The 23,561-nt window shown below is 37.1% G+C and overlaps 1 protein-coding gene across 4 annotated transcripts in view; it reads right to left on the bottom strand.

The window, feature by feature from the left end:
* Window positions 1-2,739: 2,739 nt before the first annotated feature.
* Window positions 2,740-23,561, bottom strand: part of MINDY3 (MINDY lysine 48 deubiquitinase 3) — a 125,864-nt gene continuing 105,042 nt past the window's right edge. For 3 of the 4 annotated variants that reach the window (XM_036255940.1, XM_036255913.1, XM_036255931.1), the window contains 5 exons: window positions 13,161-13,233; window positions 10,699-10,740; window positions 9,969-10,056; window positions 6,550-6,621; window positions 3,514-3,678 (listed from right to left, as the gene is read on the bottom strand). In XM_036255940.1, the coding sequence (XP_036111833.1) occupies window positions 3,529-3,678; window positions 6,550-6,621; window positions 9,969-10,056; window positions 10,699-10,740; window positions 13,161-13,233 (425 nt within the window). In that variant the 3' untranslated portion in view covers window positions 3,514-3,528. Of the gene's footprint in view, window positions 3,679-6,549; window positions 6,622-9,968; window positions 10,057-10,698; window positions 10,741-13,160; window positions 13,234-23,561 lie in introns of all 4 variants that reach the window. The other variant, XM_036255924.1, reaches the window with a different exon arrangement.

Below are 23,561 nucleotides of genomic sequence, written 5' to 3'. Positions count from 1 at the left end.
GGCCCACCCAAGCTCTTGCCAGTTGTTTCACCATAGGATTGACCTGTCTTGGATCCTGCTTCAGGTTTTACTAAATTCTTTCAAACAAGGAGCATCCGGTCTCAGATAGCCCCATACCTCTCGTTAAGTAATACACAGAAACAAACACAGGGAGGCAGCCAAAATGAGGAGACAAAGAAATAGGCCCCAAATGAAAGAACAGAACAAACCCCAAGAAAAGAACTAAGCAAAATGGAGATAAGCAACCTCACAGATGCTGAGTTCAAAATACTGCTTATAAGGATGCTCAATGAACTTAGTGAGGGCCTCAAGAGCATAAAAAAGGACCAGTCAGAAATGATAGATGCACAGTCAGAAACGAAGGAGGCATTAACTGAAATAAAGAATAATTTATACAGATTCAATAGTAGAGTATGTAAATCCAAGAAGCAAACCATTGATTTGGAATATAAGGAAGCAAAAAACGCTCAATCAAAACAGCAAAAAGAAAAAGGAATCCAAAAAAATGAGGATAGTGTAAGGAGCCTCTGGGACAACTTCAAGCGTGCCAACATTCGCATCTTGGGGGTGCCAGAAGGAGAAGAGAGAGAACAAGAAATTAAAAACCTGTTTGAAACAATAATGGCAGAAAACTTTCCTAACTTGCTGAAGGAAACAGACATACAAGTCCAGGAAGCACAGAGAGTCCCAAACAAGATGAACCCCAAGAGGCCCACACCAAGACACATCATCATCAAAATGCAAAAGGTTCAAGACAAAGAGAGAATCTTAAAAGCAGCAAGAGAAAGGCAGCTAGTTACCTACAAGGGAGTTCCCATAAGGCTGTCAGCTGATTTCTCAAAAGCAACTTTGCAGGCCAGAAGGGAGTGGCAAGAAATATTCAGAGTGATGAAAAGCAAGAACCTACAACCAAGATTACTCTATCCTGCAAAGCTGTCATTTAGAATCAATGGCCATATAGAGTTTCCCAGACAAGAAAAAGTTAAAGGAGTTCATCACTACCAAACCGTTATTATATGAAATGATGAAGGGTCTTTTTGAAGAAAAAGATAAAATATATGAATAAACAAAATGGCAATGAATACATATCTATCAACAATGGAATCTACAAACAAAATGAACAGGCAGAACAGAAACATTCTCATAGATACAGAGAACATTTTGTTGATTGCCAGATGGGAGGGGGGTTGGGGGAATGGGTGAAAAAGGTGAAGGGATTAAGAAGTACAAATTCATTGCTAGGCTGACAAACCTCAAAGGGAAAGGGGTTGGGGGGTGGGAAAAAATAAACCAAAGAACTTATATGCATAAACAATGGACACAGACAATAGTGTGGGAAAAGGGGGGGGGGTGTGGGGAGGAGGGGGTCAATGGGGGAAAAATGAGGAACATCTGTAGTACATTCAACAATAAAGATTTAAAAAATAAATAAAAGTAGTCATGCCTAGCCGGTGTGGCTCAGTGGTTGAGCATCGACCCATGCACCAAAAGGCTGCTGGTTCATGCCCTGGCCAGTTTGGCTCAGCGGTTAGAGTATCGGCCTGTGGTCCAGAGAGACCCGGATTCGGTTCCCATTAAGGGCACGTACCTCGGTTGCAGTTTGTCCTCAACCCTGGTTGGGTCATGCGGGTGGTAACCACTAGATGTGTCCCTTTCACATCGATGTTTCTCTCCTCTGTCTCTCTATGTGAACAAAATATGGAAAAATGTCCTCAGGTGAGGATAGAAGACAAGAAAAAAAAAAAGCTGCTGGTTCAATTTCCCATCAGGGCAGAGGCTCAGGTTGTGAGCCCAATCCCCAGTGGGGAGCATGCAGGAGGTGGCCAATTGATGTTCGTCTCTCTCTCAAAATATCAATACAAAAAAATTTTTTTAGCCCTGGCCGGTTTGGCTCAGCGGTTGGAGCGTCAGCCTGCGGTACAGAGACCCGGGTTCGGTTCCCGCTAATGGCATGTACCTCGGTTACAGTTTGTTCCCGGCCCTGGTTGGTCGTGTGGGTGGCAGCCACTTGATGTGTCCCTTTCACATCGATGTTTCTCTCTCTCTCTCTTCCTCTCTCTCCCTCCCACTCTATCTGAACAAAAAATGGAAAAATGTTCTCAGGTGAGGATAAAAAAAAAATTTTTTTTTTTTAAAGTAGTCAAATTAACCAAAACATGGGGCATTTTACAGCTGTAGTATCATACTCCTGAACATGTTACCAAAAGTGTACATAAAATCTTGTGCCACTACTTCCTGTGATAAAAACTACTTAATTAAAATTGTTAATATCTATACAAATAAAACATAAGTATTATCCAAACAGAGATTCACAGAGGAAATACATATTTAAATACTGTGGAAGGAAGTTCAATCCTGAAATTCCTAAGAGGTACTAAACAACTGTCTGCCTCCAAAGTGATGGAAAGAAAAGTATCTCTGGCTGTTCAATTTTCAAATTGCTGGGCAACAGTCCTATCAGAATAAAGTAAATCTCTCTCTAAAATAAGTAGGATGAGGCTTCTGTATTTTTGTTTACTGATCCTGACAGCTACCACCGAGTTCTAGTGCTTCTACCTGTCTGAGTTACAGAGCTCTTAGGTTAACTAGAAGGTTTGGTTTCCCTTTTAAAGTGGTGTATGAGTCCATTAGGCATTTGTCTATGCTGCTCTCTCAGGGTTACTACACAGAAACAGTTAAAAGAATTTGTTTATTCCAAGACACTACTATAAAAAAAATATATACAAGGGTACATTTAAAGAAAAGTGTTTATTTAAGCCATCCACTAGGATCATAATAAATAATGCAATATACTAATGTAATAACAGATGTTTTCATGCATTTATCATATTTATAAATTTACAAAAAACCTGGCTTACAGGGCTGTTGGAACAAATTTAGAAGAGTGTATTTGGCAATACAGTGAAACTTAACAGTGTTAAGACTATTAAACAGATTATCTTTACTATCTTTTTTAAAAATACATTCTCTATATATCTGTGAATAAATGGTAATGTTTCTTTATAGTTTCTACTTTTTATAAACATGCCAGAGCTAAGCCAATTGTCAAAAGTTGATAATTTGTTATTTATTAGTATTTCTAATGGGAAACAGATTTTAAAAGGAAATAAAAATTAACGCTTCTGCATTTAAATGTGGAGGCTGATATATTGCAAGCCAGAATCATTTAAACAATAAAATATGATTGAATGAAATAAAACCCCAAAATAGAAGTTTATAAATAGCAACTTTAATACTCAATATACAAATGCTATAGTATTAAACGATGTTTGTAATTTGGTAAGTAACCAATTATCTGACTGCAAAAGTGGTAAACTTTGATTAAAACTTAATTTTGCTAGCAAATTTCACATAAAGTTAAAATAGGGTAAACTTTAACATAAATAATTTAAACATATCTTAAACACTGAAAATGTGTTCTTATGTTATTTACAATTAGTCAGTGATACCAGTGTATAGCCAATTACCAGTCTTACATCCCTATTTCAACATCTGCTATTACAATCTCCCTTTTAAATACTATGCACATCAGTTTAGTGAAGGAGAGCGATCTGTGGTCCAGAGTAATTCGATGAATGGCCATTTGGTTTGAAGACAGCGTTTAATAGGAGTGTCATCTGTTTGTAGCATGGGATCTTCAAAACCCATAACAACTGCAGTCCCTTCCACATACATGACCTGTTGAACAAAATAAAAGCATCAAGGTAAATCAATATTCTCAGCAACTTTTTAGCAGGGATACAAAATTTTTCATAGGCTAGCAAATAAGGCACTATATATTGTTTCACATGAAACTTTACATCTAATTTTATTGTGACAGAAGTTATAAGGAAGAATATCTATTTACTGATTAATGTGAAAATAAATTTGGAAACAAGACGGAGATACAAATTTAACTGCTAGGTGACCAATTGATTTTTAGATTATAAATTTATGACAAGAAAAAGCATTTAAAAATCTGAAATACAGCCCTGGCCGGTTTTGCTCAGTGGTTAGAGCGTCGGCCTGTGGATCTGAGAGTCCCAGGTTCGGTTCCCACTAAGGGCACGTACCTCGGTTGCGGTTTGTCCTCGGCCCTGGTTGGGGTCATGTGGGTGGCAACCAATCGATGTGTCTCTCTCACGTCAATGTTTCTCTCTCTCTCTCTCTCTCTCTCCTTCTCCCTCCTGCTCTATCTGAAGATGAATGCAAAAAAAAAAAATGTCCTCAGGTGAGGATTAAAAAAAAAATCTGAAATACATTGTTTCTGATAAAAAGAAAATCATCAAATAACATATACCACTTGGAAGAAATTTATATAACAATTTATCTAGTTCCTACTGTTTTAATATTGAGGCACTCAGATGGGCACGCTGCCTCACAAAATAAAAAGCTACTGTAGAAATAGTCTAAAGACTTAATTTTTTCCTTCCAATTTAAGCAATAAATTTCCAGGGCTGAGAGCAATTTAGATGTTTGCCAATGAAATCTGCTATTTACTGTATTAAATATTTCTGAAATGCTACTCATGACTGTATTTTGTACTACATGAAAAATCATGGACAAAAAATAAAAAAGGATGTCAGGGCAGAAAATCAAAGAGAAAGGTTGATAAATAAAAGTAACCAGGTACTTTATATACAGTGACAACGACCATATAATATAAACTGGCAGGTAAACACCAGAAAAACTTTTGATTCTGACGGCAGCAGAGGTGCGTGGGCAAAGCACTGTGACCTGAGCCGGCCACTGGATCACGCTCCCTCCCACTTGGCCAGCTTTCCCCCTTTGTTTTCTCTGATATTTTTAACAGTATCTTACCACATTTCTAGCTCCTAAATAACTTCATAATGTTATACCTCTGCGACTTGATGATATATATGCTTTGCTTTATAGTTCTTACATACTATTTTCATGTTAATATTTCGTCTTTCACTTCTGATTTTTTCGTTAGTATGTCAGACACTAGTCATGAGCATGATATGAAACTTACTATATACAGGTAGCGTGACCAAGGACAGGATTGGGAATCAGGAACTCAGTTCCAATCCCTGCTCTGCCAGTGACTTCCTGTGTGACCCTGGGTGAGTCACTTAATCTCCCTGTCTCAGATGCCTCATCTGTAAAATATGGATAATATTTGACTGACCTACCTTGCAGGGATTATGTAGGTGAATAATCAGTGATTCTAAAGTACCTCCTATTACAAGGCTATGTAAAATTTCAAAATCTAGATGAAGCCCTCATTAACACATCAGGAAATAGCATCCAAGTTTTCTTATGCTCAAATTTATATTATTTTGCTATGTATATGTCAATAAATTATCTTCTTGTGAAATGATCTTTAGACCTAACTTAATAAAACATCTAATTTGTTAGAGCAAATCTAAATCTGAGACTTATATTCCTAACTAAAATTATGTATTTGGTGTACATTCATCTATTTTCTATACCCATCCTCAATTTTGATAATTATGAAACCAGCATGATTGTTTCAAATGTAAAACCTGTTAGGCTTCACTCCTAGTATTAGCTATATATCCCTACTATGATTGCTACCTGAATAAATGTAAATGTAACAGATATATTGTATATGTGGACAAAGCTAATATTTAATGACAAAGGGAGTATCAGTGAGACCAACTTTTGGATTAAACACATAATCACCTTAGTGCCTTCATCAACGATTCATTCACAAAAGAATGCAGCAAAGCACAGTGGGAAACAGTGCAGGCTCCGGGGTAGACTACCTGTTTCAGTCCCTGCTCTGCCATTTCCTGGCTGCTTGACCTTAGCAAGTTGCTTACCTCTGTACGATATACTTTCCTCTTCTGCGAAATGGGGATATACAGGCCATACTTACTTCATAGGGTGGAGGGAAACTTCAGATAAAACAAAGTACTTAATACCATTCCAGGTAAATGCTCAAAAAATGCTAATTGTTATTGTTATTAATTTAAATCCTTGAAAAATATTTTTCTCAGTCAAAAATCTAATACTGCTTTCTTCACTTGAATGGATCAGTAACTTTCACTGGTCTAAACTATAATTTTGACTTAGTAATATCCACATAACCAAGGGTAACAACATGTACACAGATGCAGTTATTTTGTCATAGTGAAACTGTTACTCCAAAAATACAATCAAGATCTCCCAAATAGCCACAGCAATCTTTAAAAAGAAGAACAAATTAAGAGGGATCACAACACCGGATATCAGGTTATACTACAAAGCCACTGTAATCAAAACAGCCTGGTACTGGCACAAGGACAGGCATATAAATCAATGGAACAGAACAGAGAACCCAGAAATTGACCCAAGACAATATGCTCAATTAATTTTTGACAAAGGTGGCAAGAGCATACAGTAGAATCAAGACAGCCTCTTTAATAAATGGTGTTGGGAAAACTGGACAGCTACATGCATAAAAAAAACCCACAAAACTAGACCGCCAACTTACACCATACACAAGAATAAACAAAATGGAGAATCAAACATTGTCATACATTCTTATATTTGTTTTTAACAACTCAGGTGAAGACAAATCACTAAGCAAATGAATTCTCATACCTTTTCATTATAATTTGACTGCTTCAGTCCATTGTAGTGGTAGACAGTAAAAGACTCTGGACCACTGGAGCCCTATTAGAAATAAAATACTATTAAAATTTTAAATTACATCTTTGTATCAGGCAACTTCCAATTAGCAATTAAAAGTAAAATGCAAGTTTCTTAAATCCTCGTTGTTTGATGGGGGAATCATTTGATAAAGCAAGAAACTTAGGATTTATGCAGTTGACGACCAGAAAATCTAAAATCTGAAATAGTTGCTTTTTGGGAAGAGGCAGGGAAATAGGGAAGTGTTGATTTTTGTTAGGTCTTCTGCACTACTCTATTTTATGTTTTTACTATGTGCATGTATTACTATAACTTTTTTTTTAAAAGCTCAAGCTTCTAATATACAAAAATACTTCCTAAAATGTATCTCTGATTTTTTTCTGGTTGCATATAATTTGTTCCTCTCAATAGGTATGAAAGAGCAGGAATACTCCTTTTACTCAGACAACAAACATATATGCACCAAAACTTCCAATTTGGTCCACAGTATTGAATTAGGGGTTTCCATCCCCCAAAATATCATTTGAGTATTGTGACCTTTTAAGTAGTAAAAACAGCACTGTGAGAAATAAAAACACATAATACATGCTTAGAGACTTTAACAACATTCAATAAAGAAAGGATATTGTATAAATCATTATACTAAACTTTCAGAAAAACTGATCATGTTTTCCCACTGTCTTAAACTAGGTTAGCTAAAGATCAAGTTCAACTCTCTTAAGCTAGCATTCAAGGTCATTAATGGTCTGGCCCCACTGAAGGTGCCTGGCTCCAATGATTTCCCTCAGGGCCTGTGGCTATGTTCCTGTGCTTATCTTTTGTCTTCATGGCCATGTCTGACTGATACAGGGATGGGAATATGCCTTAGCTGGGCCAGCATCCCTCCTTAGAATTTTTTTCCAATTGGAACTAAGGGAAAAGAGCTGCTGGCAACTGGAAAAAAAAAAAAAAACTGAGAGGATGTAACTACTCCAGAGAGAGGGAAGATACAAGATGGAGAGACTGCCCCAGTCTTAGAGGATCTCAGTGCTGCCTTTGATGCTTCTTCAAATCCTCTGAGCTACTCTTTCCAATTCAAACCTGTCCCTTCTACTTAAGTGAGTTCAGGCTCGGGTTCTGTGATTTGCAATCAAGATTTCTACAATACAGGACCTAATCCACCTCTTCAGTCTTATCAGCAAGTACTCACCTCTCTGAATTCTCATCTTAGGTGAACTTATTACTCATTTTCCCATGAAAAGACCTTTTGTTGGCTCTTTGAATATTATAATAGCTTTTACTCTTTTCTCAAATACCTTTCTCTCTCCTCCCATTTTTAAGACCTGATTCAAACTTTTTTCTGTAAAGTTTTTCTTGAACACTAGTTGGGCTGTTTAAGGTTGGGACTTTTATAACAACAATTTTCTCAAAAATTAAAAAAATTTGTTTAAATCCTCACCGGAGCCCTGGCCGGTTTGGCTCAGCGGTTAGAGCGTCAGCCTGTGGTCCGGGGAGACCCAGGTTCGGTTCCTGCTAAGGGCATGTACCTTGGTTGCAGTTCGTCCCTGGCCCTGGTTGGGTTGTGCGGGTGGCAGCCACTCGATGTGTCCCTTTCACGTTGATGTTTCTCTCTCTCTCTCTCTCTCTCCCAGCCACTCTATCTGAACAAAAAATGGAAAAATGTCCTCGGGTGAGGATAAAAAAACAAAACAAAAAATAAATCCTCACCGGATATTTTTCCATTTATCTTTAGATAGAGTGGGAGGGAGGGAGAGAAGGGGGGAGACAGAGAAAGAAACATCAATGTGAGAGAGATACATCAAGAGGTTGCTTCCTGCAGGACCCTAACCAGGGCCAGGGACTGAACCGCACCCAAGGTACATGCCCTTGTCTGCAATCCAACCTGCAACACTTTGGTCTGTGGGCCAACTCTCTAACCGCTGAGCCAAACTGGCCAGGAATCAAAAATTAATTTGTAAATAAATCATATACTTCTTTGCATCATCTCTTCAGTTGTTACTTAATTAAAATTTTCAATTTTTTTAACTTTTCATTTTTGAATTCACAACTAAAATCTAAGCTCTCATAACTTTTGTATCCTTCTCAAAATGCTTCATTACAAATGGAAAAATCAATAATTTATTTGATAATTTCCTCAATTATTTACTTACTTAGATAAATAATTTGGCAGTTGATTTTCAGAGTTAATGTACTTTAACTTATAATATAAATATTTACTGTGGTTTAATATAATTTATATTCTCTAGTTCTAGTCATTAACAATTGGCATAAAATACTAAAATATCAAAAGGTAGCTTTACACAGTGGTCAAGTGCTTTGTCTCTGGGGTCAGGTAACCTATACTGGACCCTTGAATCAGCCTCTTACTAACTATATGACCTTAAGCAATTTCAAGTACTCTAACCCTAATGTCTTCATTGCCAAAATGGGAAAAAAATTCTGTGACATCAAATTAACAATTATATCTTTAAATTTAATAATTTTATCTTGATGTTTTCTATCACTTAATTTTTCTTTTATCTTTTTTTAAATTTAAATTTATTGGGGTGACATTGGTTAATAAGATTATACAGGTTGCAAGTGTACTTTTCTATGATGTGAGATCAGTATACTGCAATGTGTGCCCACCACCCAGTCACATCATCTTCTATCACCATGTATTTGGCCCCCTTTACCCTTTACTACCCCACCACCCTGCTTCCCTCTGGTAACCACCATACTGTTGTCTGTGCTTATGAGTTTCAGTTTTATATCCCACATATGAGTGATACCATATGATCCTTAGCTTTTTCTGAGTGACTTATTTCATTTACCATGATATTCTCAAGGTCTACCCATGTTGTCACAAATTGCAGTACTTCTTATGGCTTTGTAGTATCCCACTGTATATGTACCACATCTTCATTATCCAATCATCTAGCTAAAGACATGATTATTTCCATGTCTTGAAATGAACATGGGGTGCATATATGTTTGTGAATAAATGTTTTCAAATTTTTCAGGTAGATACCCGTAAGAGCAATTGCTGGTAACTCTATTCTAAAAAAAAAAAATTTTTTTAGGTTAATCCTCACCGGAGGATATTTTTCCATTGATTTTTAGATAGAGTGGAAGGAAGGGAGGGAGAGGAGAGACAAACATCAATGTGAGAGAGAGATCCCAAGCAGAGCCGGGGACAAACCAAAACCAAGGTACATGCTGACCACAATCGAACCCGCAACTCAATGGTCTGCGGGCCGATGCTCCAACTGCTGAGCCAAACTGGCCAGGGCTACATGTTAGAACATTTTAAACGAGTACAAAAAGTGTTAAAACAATCACAGATGATCATCCCAATATGACAAAATAATACATTTCTTCAATTATGTTACCTGATCAGGAAAAAATTCTTGAAGAAATGGACCCAGTAGTATGATTCCTAATCCTTCTGGATCTAATTTATTCTTCATGAGGTTTATACTGTGGGGAGGGGGGAAAAACCCAAAAAACAGTGAATACCAAAGGGAAAAAAGCTTATTTTTCTTCTTTCATGATTAAATTACTGGTACTATAACACTTTGACTGCCAAAAATCTTAAAAACTGTTCTTTTTAGCCTCTTAAATGACAAATACACAGGAATGACATCTGATTTGCCAAAACTTGGTTATTTTTAAACCAGAGTAATCTGTTACTATTTAGAATTGAAATTATGACGATGACTTTGGAATATTGTTCCTTATTAGGTAAAGTAATTTAAAAACTTAGGCTTATAAACACAGGCATATAACCCCCAAAGGCAAATTCTCTTTGCTTCATAGGTATGCCTAAATTTAACAATCAAATGAGGCATTTAACTTAAAAATGTTTATTTTAAGCTCAAGGAGAAAAAGAAACAGGGTCAACAGGAAGTGGTGCATCAGATAATCAAAAACATCTCCTAAACAGCTACTATCCAGAACCAAATGAGGTGAAGGCTTAAAATTCTTAGGCAATGTTAACTTGCAGCTTAAGGAGGTAAGCTAATTCTCATGGAGCTAAGGTATAGTGAATTACAGTAAGTGGTATGTACTTGACTGTTCCAGTAGCAACCTAAACTGGATAGTGCTTTGCATAGCCCTTACCATTTAGGTGCAGCCAAGGCTGGTGAAAGGTATTGTGTGTGACTAGAAAGAAGGCAGAGAGAACAGCAGACTGCAGTTTGAAGGGTTTTAAAAATGAAAATTTTCTGAAAAGAAAATTTTCATTCTCCATATTATCTCCCAAACTATAAATGCCAAGTTAAGTACACCTTATTATTAAACATGCAAAGGGTATGACATTTTAAAGGGTATGAATAAGGGCAGGAGGTTATAACATGAAAAAAATGAAGTCAAGGTCATATTATATATAATACATCTAATTTATCAATCCTAAATTTGGCCCTGTTAATTTATGGACCATTGCATATTATAAATTAGACCAAAGTAAAGAGTGAATAACTGAGTCTAATCTTTTAACTATTTCTTTAAAAAATCTAATTCAATTGTACTAATTTTATAAAGCAAAGTATGTTATATATTCTGATAAAACAAGGAAAATTGGAAAGATAATATATAGCTATCTATGTAAGAATTTGAAAAAAAATCACTTTTCTTTTTTCTTCCTTCCTGTCAAAAAGAATTGTCAGTAACCAAAAATATCCTGGGTTCAATTCTCTTCTGCAGATTAGGGCAATGAAAACAAGATGGTCTCCACTTGACAATCAGTTTAGAGAAAATATGTTAATTACTATTATTCCATTTATTGGACTAGTTCAACTCTGAATTTCTCCTCTTTAACAGCAATGATGTCTGTTAAAAATGGGCAACATCACGGCTATAAGTTGTAAGACTCAGACATGTTAATTCAGGTGTGATTAGTTTGTAAATGTATATATGCTTGTCATACTTCAAAGAAAACATACTTCATTTATTTAAAAACATAATAGGATCAAGTTCTAAAAACTACATGTATCAATATATTTTATGTTGCTTTTGCTGAAGAATCCTTTCCTGAAGTGATTTGTAAGCTAAAGTTTGTTCATTGTCAAAAAAATTTCAAAAGGAAAAAAAGTTGTGCAGATAAAACAAAAGTTAGTGTAGAGCATAAGTGGTCTTTATTATATTTCCACATTTGACCAATACATGTATCTACTTAACAAGAGAGATTTTATCATGCATAATAGAGATCCCAAATTTTTGGAAGAAGTTATAGATGTAACAAATGTACAAATATAGCCCGGCCAGTATGGCTCAGTGGTTGAGCATTGACCATGCACCAAGAGGTCTCCTGTTCAATTCCTGGTCAGGGCACATGCCCAGATTGTGGGCCCAGTCCCCAGTGGGGGGCATGCAGGAGGCAGCCGATCAATGTTCTCTCTCATCGATGTTTCTTTCTCTCTCTCTCTCTCTCAAATTCAATAAAGAAAAATAAATATTAAAAAAAAAACCCACACAAATGGCCCTGACTGGTTTGGTTCAGCAATTAGTGTTGGCCTGCGGACCAATGAGTCGTGGGTTCGATTCGGGTCAAGGGCACAAACCTCGGTTACAGTTCGTCTCCGGGAGGCAACCAGTCGATGTGGCTCTATCACATTGACGTTTCTCTCTGTCGCTCTCTTTCTCCCTCCCTCCCACTCTACCTGATGATAAACAGAAAGGTATCCTCGGGTGAGGAATAAAAGCAAACAAACAAATGTACAAATATAACAGTGAGACCAAAGACAGTTACACAATATTAATGTTAGTCAATACTTCAATACCTTTAGTATTAAAAAACTACATTCTGGCCCTGGCCAGTTTGGCTCAGCAGTTAGAGCGTTGGCCTGCAGTCCAGAGAGACCCGGGTTCAGTTCCCGCTAAGGGCACGTACCTCGGCTGCAGTTTGTCCCCAGGCCTGGTTGGATCGTGCGGGCGGCAACCACTCAATGTGTCCCTTTCACATCGATGTTTCTGTCTCTCTCCCTCCCACTCTATCTGAACTAAAAATGGAAAAATATGTCCTCCGGTGAGGATAAAAAGAAAACAAAACTATATTCTGTGATATTCTGGGTCTCTTACAAGATTTCAGTTCAGTTAATTCAATCACAAAGAAATGCTCAACAACTAGCAATACAGACACTGTACAGACCTGTCACTACTTTCACTGAAGATACTAAAGATATGGGCAAAATTTTTTTCAAATAGAAAAGGTTTCACAGTAAGAAAAGACATTTAATTTATTTTTAAAATGACCTTTACTGTGAGGGAAGGAGAGGGAGGAGGGTGTCAATGGGGGGAAAAAGAGAAATATCTATAACAAAAATAAATAAATTAATTTTAAAAATGACATTTTTAGCACATTTTTCAGCAGGATGGTGAGTGCACAATGGGAAGGAAAGCTCATTTTGAGTATGTCAAGTTTCTGTTATAATACTGATTAGTCTGATTTATTCTTAAATATCTGCTTTATATAAAGTGTTATGCTTCAAATATGTAGCTTTAGATTTTTTTAAAAGCAAAACTGTGTATGTTTTAAATTAAATCAAAGTTTTGAGTTGGCTAAATAATACTTCCTATTTACTTACTATTCAGGATCTGAAACAAGGTCCAATGCTTTCATCACATCTTCTAGAAGTGAGTCAGGTATGAATCCATTATCTGAAAAGAAAAATGGAAACAACTTGGAATATGAGTTTACTTCAAGATATGCTATTTCCGCCCTGGCCAGTTTGGTTCAGCGGTTAGAGTGTCGGCCTGTGGTCCTGAGAGATCCGGGTTCGGTTTCCGCTAAGGGCGCGTACTTCGGTTGCAGTTTGTCTCCGGCCCTGGTCGGTTGTGCGGGTGGCAGCCACTCGATGTGTCCCTTTCACATCGATGTTTCTCTCTCTCCCTCCCACTCTACCTGAACAAAAAATGGAAAAATGTCCTCGGGTGAGGATAAAAAAAAAAAAAAAGATATGCTGTTTCCGCTGATCAGATTCCAGTGAAAAATCACATATAATGGATACAGTTAAGGAACAGCTTATTACGTTTATTTTAGGTCATTCCTTTATATTATATTAGTTTTCTTGGGAACACAGGTAAAGATTTATTTTCAAGGTTAGTTTCTGAGAACTCAAAGGAAACATTAAAGCCAAACTGCTTCTTAAAACAGGCTTACAAATGTAAACGAGAGGAGTTTTTTCTACTTAGTTGTAACAAATATTTAATGATTAGGTATATCTTTCAACAAACAATGTGAACCTTTAAATTTACATTAAGAAATCAAGTTAAAATAATTCTTTACCAATAATTCCTCTATCACAATACTTAACTTTTTGAAGAATGTTAATGATTCACTGATGTTTAGATAACTGAGAATATCAGACAAGAAAGGAGCCCTGGCCGGTTTTGCTCAGTGGTTAGAGCATCAGCCTGCAGTCCAGAGAGATCCGGGTTCGGTTCCCACTAAGGGCATGTACCTCGGTTGCAGTTTGTCCCCGGCCCTGGTTGGTCGTGTGGGTGGCAGCCATTCAATGTGTCCCTTTCACGTCGATGTTTCTCTCTCTCTCTCCTTCCCTCCCACTCTGTCTGAACAAAAAATGGAAAAATGTCCTCGGGTGAGGATGGAAAAAAAAAAAAGAAAGAAAGAAAGAATATCCTTATAACAGCCTTGATTTAAAGGGGAAAAATTCAAAGCTGAAGTGCAGCGTAGAATCAAATGTTGATAAAGACTGGCTTATGGGAAAGCTTCCCTTTCTTGGGCCTGATAAGGAAATAGCACTGGCAAATGTTCTCAGCTCTAATGATGCAACAGAATGTGACACACACTCAAAGCTTGCAGGATAGTTTGAAATCACAGTTTTCAATAAGCAAGTCGTTTATTCCCTTAAATGTACAGTGCCCGAGTTCTTCTACCCATTTGCTCATTCCTGAAGACTGTTTCAGCATTAAATCAACTTCTAACACAATATCCTTTTCAGGAATTAGACCCTTTAAAAAAAATCTTATCATTGAGAATAAGGTGTTCAAAAGCCCTTCTTCCATAATCAAATAACAGAATAAAGTGTAGCTGCTCTTTTAGGATGTGGCATATACTCTATCAGAAAGAAAATAAAGTAGTTATTATTTTAAAGTAGTGTTTTCTTAAACCTCATAAGCCAATGTTTATCCATTTGAAGACAAATTGTCCTTGACTAAAAGACTAAGACTCATTTAGGGTAATTTAAAAATGTACAATTTTAAAAAGTGATGGTTTAGAATAATTCCAATTTGTCAAGTTACCAATAGTTTGAGGTATAGCAAATAAAGAATTTGTATCAAGCTCCATATGTATTTGATAAGTTTGAAATGTAGGGGAAAAAAATGTTTTGCTTAGTTAAGTCACAGCCCAAAGATCAGCATCTCTAAATGTAAAACAGGCTTCATTTGGCAGGAACAATCATCTGGAAAGGTTTCTGTGCTTGCGGGCTACCATGTATATCCATCCACTTGACTTGACAGAAGCAGTGTATAATTACCCTGTTCTCCGGGAGCATTGAATGGCGACATCCTTATCCATTCTTACCATAACCTGAGATTCAGCTCCCACCCCTAGAAAGAGCTAATTGGCTGGATAAAGACACAACCAACAGGTAGGAAAACAACAAAGGGCCCTTGTTAACTCAAACATGGCCTCAAGCTTAAATACCCCAACACATTTTTAAAGTACCTATGAGATTTACAACTTGTAAACACTATCTGTGGTGCAACAGTAACTATACTAAGCCAGTGATTCTACATTTTGTACATAGAGTATTTTAAAACTAGAGCTTGTAATATAATTTTCTCAATACCTTAAAGACTTTACCCAAGATTAAAAGAGGAGATCTGGAAACTGCTTACCTCTATAACATTTATTTTGACATTACCTTATTCTTTAATCATACCTATCAAGAAAAATTCTTGATAAAATTCTTGAAAAAGAATAGAAGCATTGTCTAAAACCAGATGAAAACTAGTATTTAGTCAACTGATTGCTTAGAGAATATGGAAATACGGACACAATGATGATAAAGACCTCAATACACAGCAAAAACAACAGAGGCAATCTAAGAGTACAATTGTTTGACTAAGTCAGCAGACTAAAGAAGCAATGAAAGAAAAAGCAGAACCTGAATTCATGGCTAAGTTAACCACATTAATATAAAACAGACTTTAGAGACTTGAAAGCCTAGAGGAATGGGGACTCTGCGGCAGGGAGAACGAAAGAAGGCACAGCAGTTGTGATGGTAAGCAACTACTGTGCAGGTATTAGGATACCGTTTAACTGTGTTTTAAAACATTTGAAAAAAAAGAGGAAAAAAGCTGCTTGCTTAAAAATACATTTGTTTGTTTTTTTCAACAAGCAAACTGATGGCAAAAAGTGCCAAGCTCCTAGAGGTTAAGAGGAGAAATACCTCAGTGCAAAGGAGTAGCAATGCAAGGGAGTGAACATTAGTTATCTGAGTCTGTAATTTCCTGGGTAAGAAAACCATTTCACAATTGTGCAGAAAACAGAGTTAGATTTTACAGAGAAAGAAGTGCCAGTCATGGTTTCTGATCTGAAATATTAGGGAATACAAGGGAGAGCCTGCAGGGGGTGCCTGTCAGATCTGTTTCAACTAGGGCATTAGCAAAACTGGGTGCTGAAGGAAGAAAGCAAATGTCAGGAATTAACAGAGGGCAAGAAACAGCTTGTGAGGAGACTGGAGGGCAAACATTGGAGACTGTAACATTTCAAACCACTGAAGGAGAGAGAGAGTCAAGCTTCTTGGGAATAGAAAAGAAAATAAAGAGCTAGTTAGGGAGAATTTAATGTCACTTGTTTCAGTCAAATAATTAATAGTTATTATACTTTTACTCAATGTTATATTATACTTTACCTATTATTTAAACATTTTAATAATATATACCTACAATTTAATATAACTCCTATTGAAAAAAGTATGTGACTTCTGCCCCTAGACAAAGTTAAGACATTTTCCTATTTCAGCTCCCTTGGTCTCTGGGCCTTAGTATTACCACTGGTTTGCTCAGCTGGCTCCCAGTTGGTGAGCAGCTCCTGGATGGCAGAGATTCCATAAGTCCAGGGCCTACCACAGTGCCTGACACAAGTATCTGTTCAATAACATTTGTTACATTTAATTATTCAAGCTAGTACTCCAAGTTTCAACAAACTACTGTACTCTGTTCAGGCACCATTTTTTCAAAAACAGCTTTGTGCATTGAACTGTGAAGTTCAGAAGGAAGTGTGTAGTTCATGTATGGTCTTCCTTGGAGAACCACTTCTATCATGTGATGGAGAAATTACAAAACATGGTGGCAAGACACAGAAAAACTATGGCTGGGGCAGCATGAACAAAACAGTGAGGACAACACTACAGCAAGGGGAAGACTGGCAGAGAGAAGGGAGCAGAGAGTATAGAGAAGGAAGTACATCATTTTAAAGGAATAGAACAGACTGAATTCAATAGAAGGCAATTCCTAGGTAATGTCTAAGGATTGCTATCATTGAAACAATCTATAAGTAAAGTTATTTTTAAAGATTTAAAAATGCAGCAAAATGACATAATTCAGACAAAAGATGGCTCTCAATATATTTTAGCCACTTAAAAAATAGTATTTAAAGGCTCATCCTCCAGTGAGGATTAACCTTGCCCAAATTGGGTTGCTTCCTTAGATGTAATTTCACAAGGGAGAGAGAAAAAAAAGAGAAAGAAGAAAACAAATTTTAAAAACCCATTAGGTGGCCCTGCTGGTTTGGCTCAGTGGTCAGAGCATTGGCCTGCGGTACAGAGAGACCTGGGTTCGGTTCCCGCTAAGGGCGCGTACCTTGGTTGCAGTTTGTCCCCGGCCCTGGTTGGTCATGCAGATGGCAGTCACTCAATGTGTCCCTTTCACGTCGATGTTTCTCTCTCATCCTCTCTCTCCCTCCCTCTCTATATGAACAAAAAATGAAAAAATGTCCTCAGGTGAGGATAAAAGAAAAAAAAAACCCATTAAGTGGAGAGTGAAAACCTGTGTCTACTTCAAATTCCATTGTAGAATCCTGTGTCTTCAGACATTACTGAATAAGCTCTATGCCACACATTTTTTTAAACAAAACTACAATATGGTCAACTTATTGAGTACTTGAATAATCATGTAAAGTAGATAGTAAATCCATTTCACAGATGAGAAAACTAAGGTTAGGAACTTGCCTAACATCACACAGTTAATGAGAAGTGTGGTATTTGAATCCAGGCTTCTGATACCAACAGGAGTGCTTTCAGCTCTCAAGAAGTTACAAACTGTCACAAAGTTGTTTCTCTTAAGAACAAAATGGTAATGATAATCCTTGCCTATCTCCTAATTATTAAAGTAAGGGTTTTTATTTTTTTGTTTTGTTTTGTTTTATCCTCACCCGAGGACATTTTTGCATTTATCTTCAGATAGATTGGGAGGGAGAGAGGGAGGAAGAGAGAGAGACACATCGAGTGGTTGCCACCCACACGACCCCAACCAGGGCCAGGGACAAACTGCAACCAAGGTATGCGCTTAGCAGGAACCGAACCCAGGACTGTCTGGTCCGCGGGCCGACGCTCTAACCTCTGAGCCAAATTGGCCAGGGTTTGATTTTGGTTTTGGTTGGTCCTTACCTGAGAATTCTATAAGCTGAAAAAAGGGATACTAATTAGTAACATGAAAAGTATAAAATTCACTGGTAAATTTGAAATATATAGTCAAATTCAAAAATCTCTATTTGAGATGTCAAGTTAGGTTATTTATGTCAAGGAACTAGAAAAAGAAGAACAAATGGATCCCAAAATTAGTAGAAGGAAGTAAAGAACAAAGATCAGAAGAGAAATAAATGTAATAGAGATAAAATAGACAACAGAAATAAGTAATGAAATTTAAGAGCTAGTTTTTGAAAATATAATTGATAAACCTTTAGCTAGACTCACCAAGTGAAAAAGGACTCACAATAATAAAGTCAGAAATGAAAGAGCCGATGTTACAACTGATACCACAGAACTACAAACGATAATGAGAGACTACCATGAATAATTATATGCCAACAAAATTGAAAATCTAGTAGAAACAGATAAATTCCTAGAAACTACAAACTACCAGAACTGAATCATGAAGAAATATAAAATCAGAACAGATACTAGTAAGGAGATTGAATCAGTTATCAATTACCTACCAACCAACAAATGTCCAAGAACAGATGGCTTCACCTGCATATTCTACCAAACACTTAAAGAAAAATTAATACCAACCCTTCTCAAACTCTTCCAAGAAACAGAAAAGGAGGGAACACTTCTAAATTCATGTTATGAGACCATTATCCTGATACCAAAACCAAACAAGGATACCACAAGGAAAGAAAATTATAGGATAATATACCTGATGCACATGGTTGGAAAAACCTCAACAAAATATTAACAATCCAAATTCAACACTATGTTATAAAAAAAATCATACACCATGGTCAAGTGTGATTTATTTCAGAGACAAAAATGGTTGAAAATCTACAAATCAATCCATGTTATATAGCACACATCAACAAAATGAATGATAAAAGTTACATGATCTTCCAAGGTGGTCAGAGGTAAGTGGTCAGTGGGCATAGCCAGGCCCTGCAACTTATCAGCCTAAGTAAATCCCTCCCACTAATGTGCCAACAGCAGTGAAGACTCAATTACAAGAGAAGAATGTAAAGTCCACACTAGGGGTGCACCTTGAGAGCCCAGCTGGGGTGATCAGGGAGGCTCTGCCACTGGACCCTACAGGACACCTACTACACTAGGCCACCCTACAAAGCCTAGGAGACATAGCAACTCTGCCTAATACATAGAAACAAACACAGGGAAGCCGCCAAAATGAAGAGATAAAAAAACATGTCCCAAATGAAAGAACAGAACAAAACTCCAGGAAAAGAATTAAACAAAATGGAGATAAACAAACTAACAGATGCAGAATTCAAGTCAACTGTTTATAAGGATGCTCAAGGAACTTAGTGAGGACTACAAGAGCATAAAAAAGGACCAGTCAGAAATAAAGGATACACTAATTGAAATAAAGAATAATTTACAAAAATCAATAGGAGAGTCAAGCCCGGCTGGTGTGGCTCAGTGGCTGAGTGTCAACCCATGCACCAATGGTCACCAGTTCAATTCCTGGTCAAGGTACATGCCCAGGTGTGGGTCAAATCCCCAGTGGGGGGCATGCAGGAGGCGGTCTATTGATGTTCTTTCCCATCAAAGTTTCTATCTCTTTCTCCCTCTCACTCCCTCCCTCTCTAAAATCAATAAAGGGGAAAAAAAAATAGTAGTCAGAAAAGCCAAGAAGTGAACCATCAATTTGGAATATAAGGAAGCAAAAGACACCCGTCAGAACAGCAAAAAGAAAAAAGAATCCAAAGAAATGAGGATAGTGTATGGAGTCTCTGGGATAAGTTCAAGTGTACCAACATTCACATCATGGGGGTGCCAGAAGGAGAAGAGAGAGAGCAAGAAATTAAAAACCTATTTGAAAAAATAATGACAGAAAACTTCCCTAACTTGGTGAAGGAAACAGACATACAAGTCCAGGAAGCACAAACAAGATGAACTCAAACAGGCTCATACTAAGATACATCATAATTAAAATGCAAAAGGTTCAAGACAAAGAGAGAACCTCAAAAGCAGCGAGAAAAGTGGTTAGTTACCTACAAGGGAGCTCCCAAAAGACTGTCAGCTGATTTCGCAACAGAAACTTTGCAGACCAGAAGGGAGTGGCAAGAAATATTCAAAGTGATGAAAAGCAAGGAACTACAATCTAGATTACTCTATCCTGCAAAGCTATCATGTAGAATCGACGGGCACAAAAAGAGTTTCCCAGACAAGAAACAGCTAAAGGAGTTCATCACCACCAAACCAGTATTATATGAAATGTTAAGAGTCTTCTTGAAGAAGATAAAAAATATGAACAATAAAATGGCAATAAATACATATCTATCAACAATCGAATCTACAAACTAAATGAATAAGCGGAACAGAAAAAGACTCATAGATACAGAGAACTTTTTGTTGGTTGCCAGATGGGAGGGGGGTTGAGGGGATGGGTGAAAAAAGTGAAGGGATTAAGAAGTTCAAATTGGTTGTTAGACTTACGAACATCAGAGGGAAGGGGAGGGAAGCTGGGAAGAGATAAACCATATGCATAACCAATGGACACAGAAAATAGTGTGGGGAAGCCAGGTGAGGGGAAGGAGCAGGGAGGAGGGGGTCAATGGGGAAAAAAGGGGGTGATATTGTACTACTTTCAACAATAAAGATCAATAAAATAAAATCAATCCAATTTACCATTGTTTGAAAAAGAATACAATATCTAGGAATAAAGTTAACCAGGGAGGTAAAAGACCTGGACACTGAAAACTATGCAACATTGATAAAAGAAATTGAAGAAGACACAAATAAAAGGAAAGCTAGTCTATACTCATGGACTGAATTGATCATGTTAAAATGTTTATACTACAGATTCAATGGAATCCCTATAAAAATCCAAGGCATTTTTCACAGAAATAAAACAAGCAATCCTAACATTTGTTTGGCACCACAAAAGACACCAAAGAGCCAAAGTAATCATTAAAAAGAACAAAACTGGAGGCATCACATTCCCTGCTTTCAAACTATATTACAGAGCTATAGTAATCAAAACAGTATGGTATTGGCATAAATACTAACACATAGATCAGTGGAACAGAACAGAGAGGGCTGAAATAAACCCATGCATATATGGTCAATTAATTTAAGACAAAGGAACCAAAATATACAGTGGGTAAATGGCAGACTCTTCAACAAATGGTGTTAGGAGAACTGGACAAAAATATGCAAAAGAATGACACTATATCACTATCTTACACCATACACAAAATTTATCTCAAAATGTATTAAAGATGTGAATATAACACAGGAAACCATTAAACTCGTAGAAAAACATTCAGGCTATAATCTCCATGACATAGGTCTTGATGATAATTTTTGGATCTCATATAAGAAAAAGCAAAAGCAAACATAAACAAGTGGGACTACATCAAACGAAAAAGCTTCTTCACAGCAAAGGAAACCATAAACAAAATGAAAAGAAAGCCCTGGCTGGTTTTGCTCAGTGGTTAGAGCGTCGGCCTGTGGACCAGAGAGTCCCGGGTTTAGTTCCTGCTAAGGGCACATATCTCGGTTGCAGTTTGTCCTGGCCCTGGTTGGGATCTTGTGGGTGGCGACCACTGGATATGTCTCTCACATCAATGTTTCTCTCTCTCTCTTCCTCCCTCTCTCTTTCCCGCTCTATCTGAAGATAAATGCCAGAATGTCCTCGGGTGAGGATGAAAAAAAAGAAAAGACAACTTACCAAACAGGAGAAAAAACTTGCAAATCATATACAGGATGGGGCAAAAGTAGTTTACAGTTGTGAGTATGTGAAATAGTTTATTTTTGTATTTTTCCTTATTTAATTATTGTATTATTTTCCATATGAACTGTAAACCTACTTTTGCCCTACCCTGCATGTCAAGGGGGTAGTCTACAAAATACATAAAGAACTTATACAACTCAATAGCAAAAATCAAACAAACAAAAAAAAAATCCAATTTAAAAAATCAGTGGAGGTGGCAAACTACACAAAAAAGTGCTCAACATCACTAATTGTCAGGGAAATACAAATCAAAACCACAATGAGATATCAGCTCACATCTGTTAGAATGGGTATTATAAAAAAGAAATAACAAGTGCTGGCAAGGATGTGGAAAAAAGGGAATCCATGTGCACTGTTGGTGGGAATGCAAACTAGTGCAGCCACTATGGCAAACAATATGAAGTTTCCTCAAAATTAAATATAGAACTATATTTAATTCCACTTCAGGGTATTTATCTAAAGAAAACAAAACACTAACTCACCAAGATATATGTGCCCCCATGTTCACTGAAGTACTACTTAAAACAGCCAGTTTATAAAGAAAAAAATCTTAAGTGTCCATCAATAAATTAATGAATAAAGAAAATCTAGTATATACACACACACACCAGAATATTATTCAGCCATAAAAAAACAGAAGAAAGCCCTGCCATTTGTGACAACATGGTGGACCCTGAGAGCATTATGTTAAGTGAAAAAAGTCAGACAGATAAAGATAAACACCGTATGATCTCACTTTTAAGATAAATAAGTCATGGAAATATCATGTACAGCATATTGACTATAGTTAATAAAATTGTACTGAAAATTTGAAAGTTGCTAAGAGACTAAGTTGGGGTGAGGAACCTTTTTTCTACCAAGGGCCATTTGGATATTTATAACATCATCTTCAGGCCACACAAAATTATCAACTTAGTAATATTTGCTATATTTTAGTCAAACATTTAATTAACTCACCCCAAATGTGATGGCTGGAACTGCTTCTCTTTGGTGAGGTGTTTGATGTCAGTTAGTATTGATGATGTTGCTACTCACAACTGCTTTTCCAGGTTTGTGTCAATCAGTCTGGAGTGCAGCTGACTCTGTGATGATAAGTTTTTAAAAGAACTGCTCATAGCAGTAAGTTGTTCCTAACACAGATGCATATTTCAATACATGTTTCCTCAAAGAGGGAAATTCATCATTGCTTATAGAACTCAAACAGTGGGAGGTGGTTATACCTAGCTTTCAGCTCATCATGACTTTGCAGCTGAATGATTTCATGTTGTAGGTTATCAGGTACATCAGCTGGTTCCACACTAATTGGTGTAGCATAGATGTTCAATTCCATTTGTTTACTTTTCATGTCCTTTTAATCTTCCATTAAAAATGCCTCAATTAGCCCTGGCTGGTTTGGCTCAGCGGTTAGAGCATTGGCCTGCGGTCCGGAGAGACCCGGGTTCGGTTCCCGCTAAGGGCACGTACTTCGGTTGCAGTTTGTCCCCGGCCCTGGTTGGTCGTGCGGGTGGCAGCCACTCGATGTGTCCCTTCACGTCGATGTTTCTCTCTCT

Source organism: Molossus molossus, unplaced genomic scaffold, assembly GCF_014108415.1.
Source record: "Molossus molossus isolate mMolMol1 unplaced genomic scaffold, mMolMol1.p scaffold_m16_p_1, whole genome shotgun sequence".
NCBI classification, from domain to species: Eukaryota; Metazoa; Chordata; class Mammalia; order Chiroptera; family Molossidae; genus Molossus; species Molossus molossus.
Note: the sequence above shows the minus strand (reverse complement) of the source record. Positions and strands in the feature narration are given on the sequence as shown.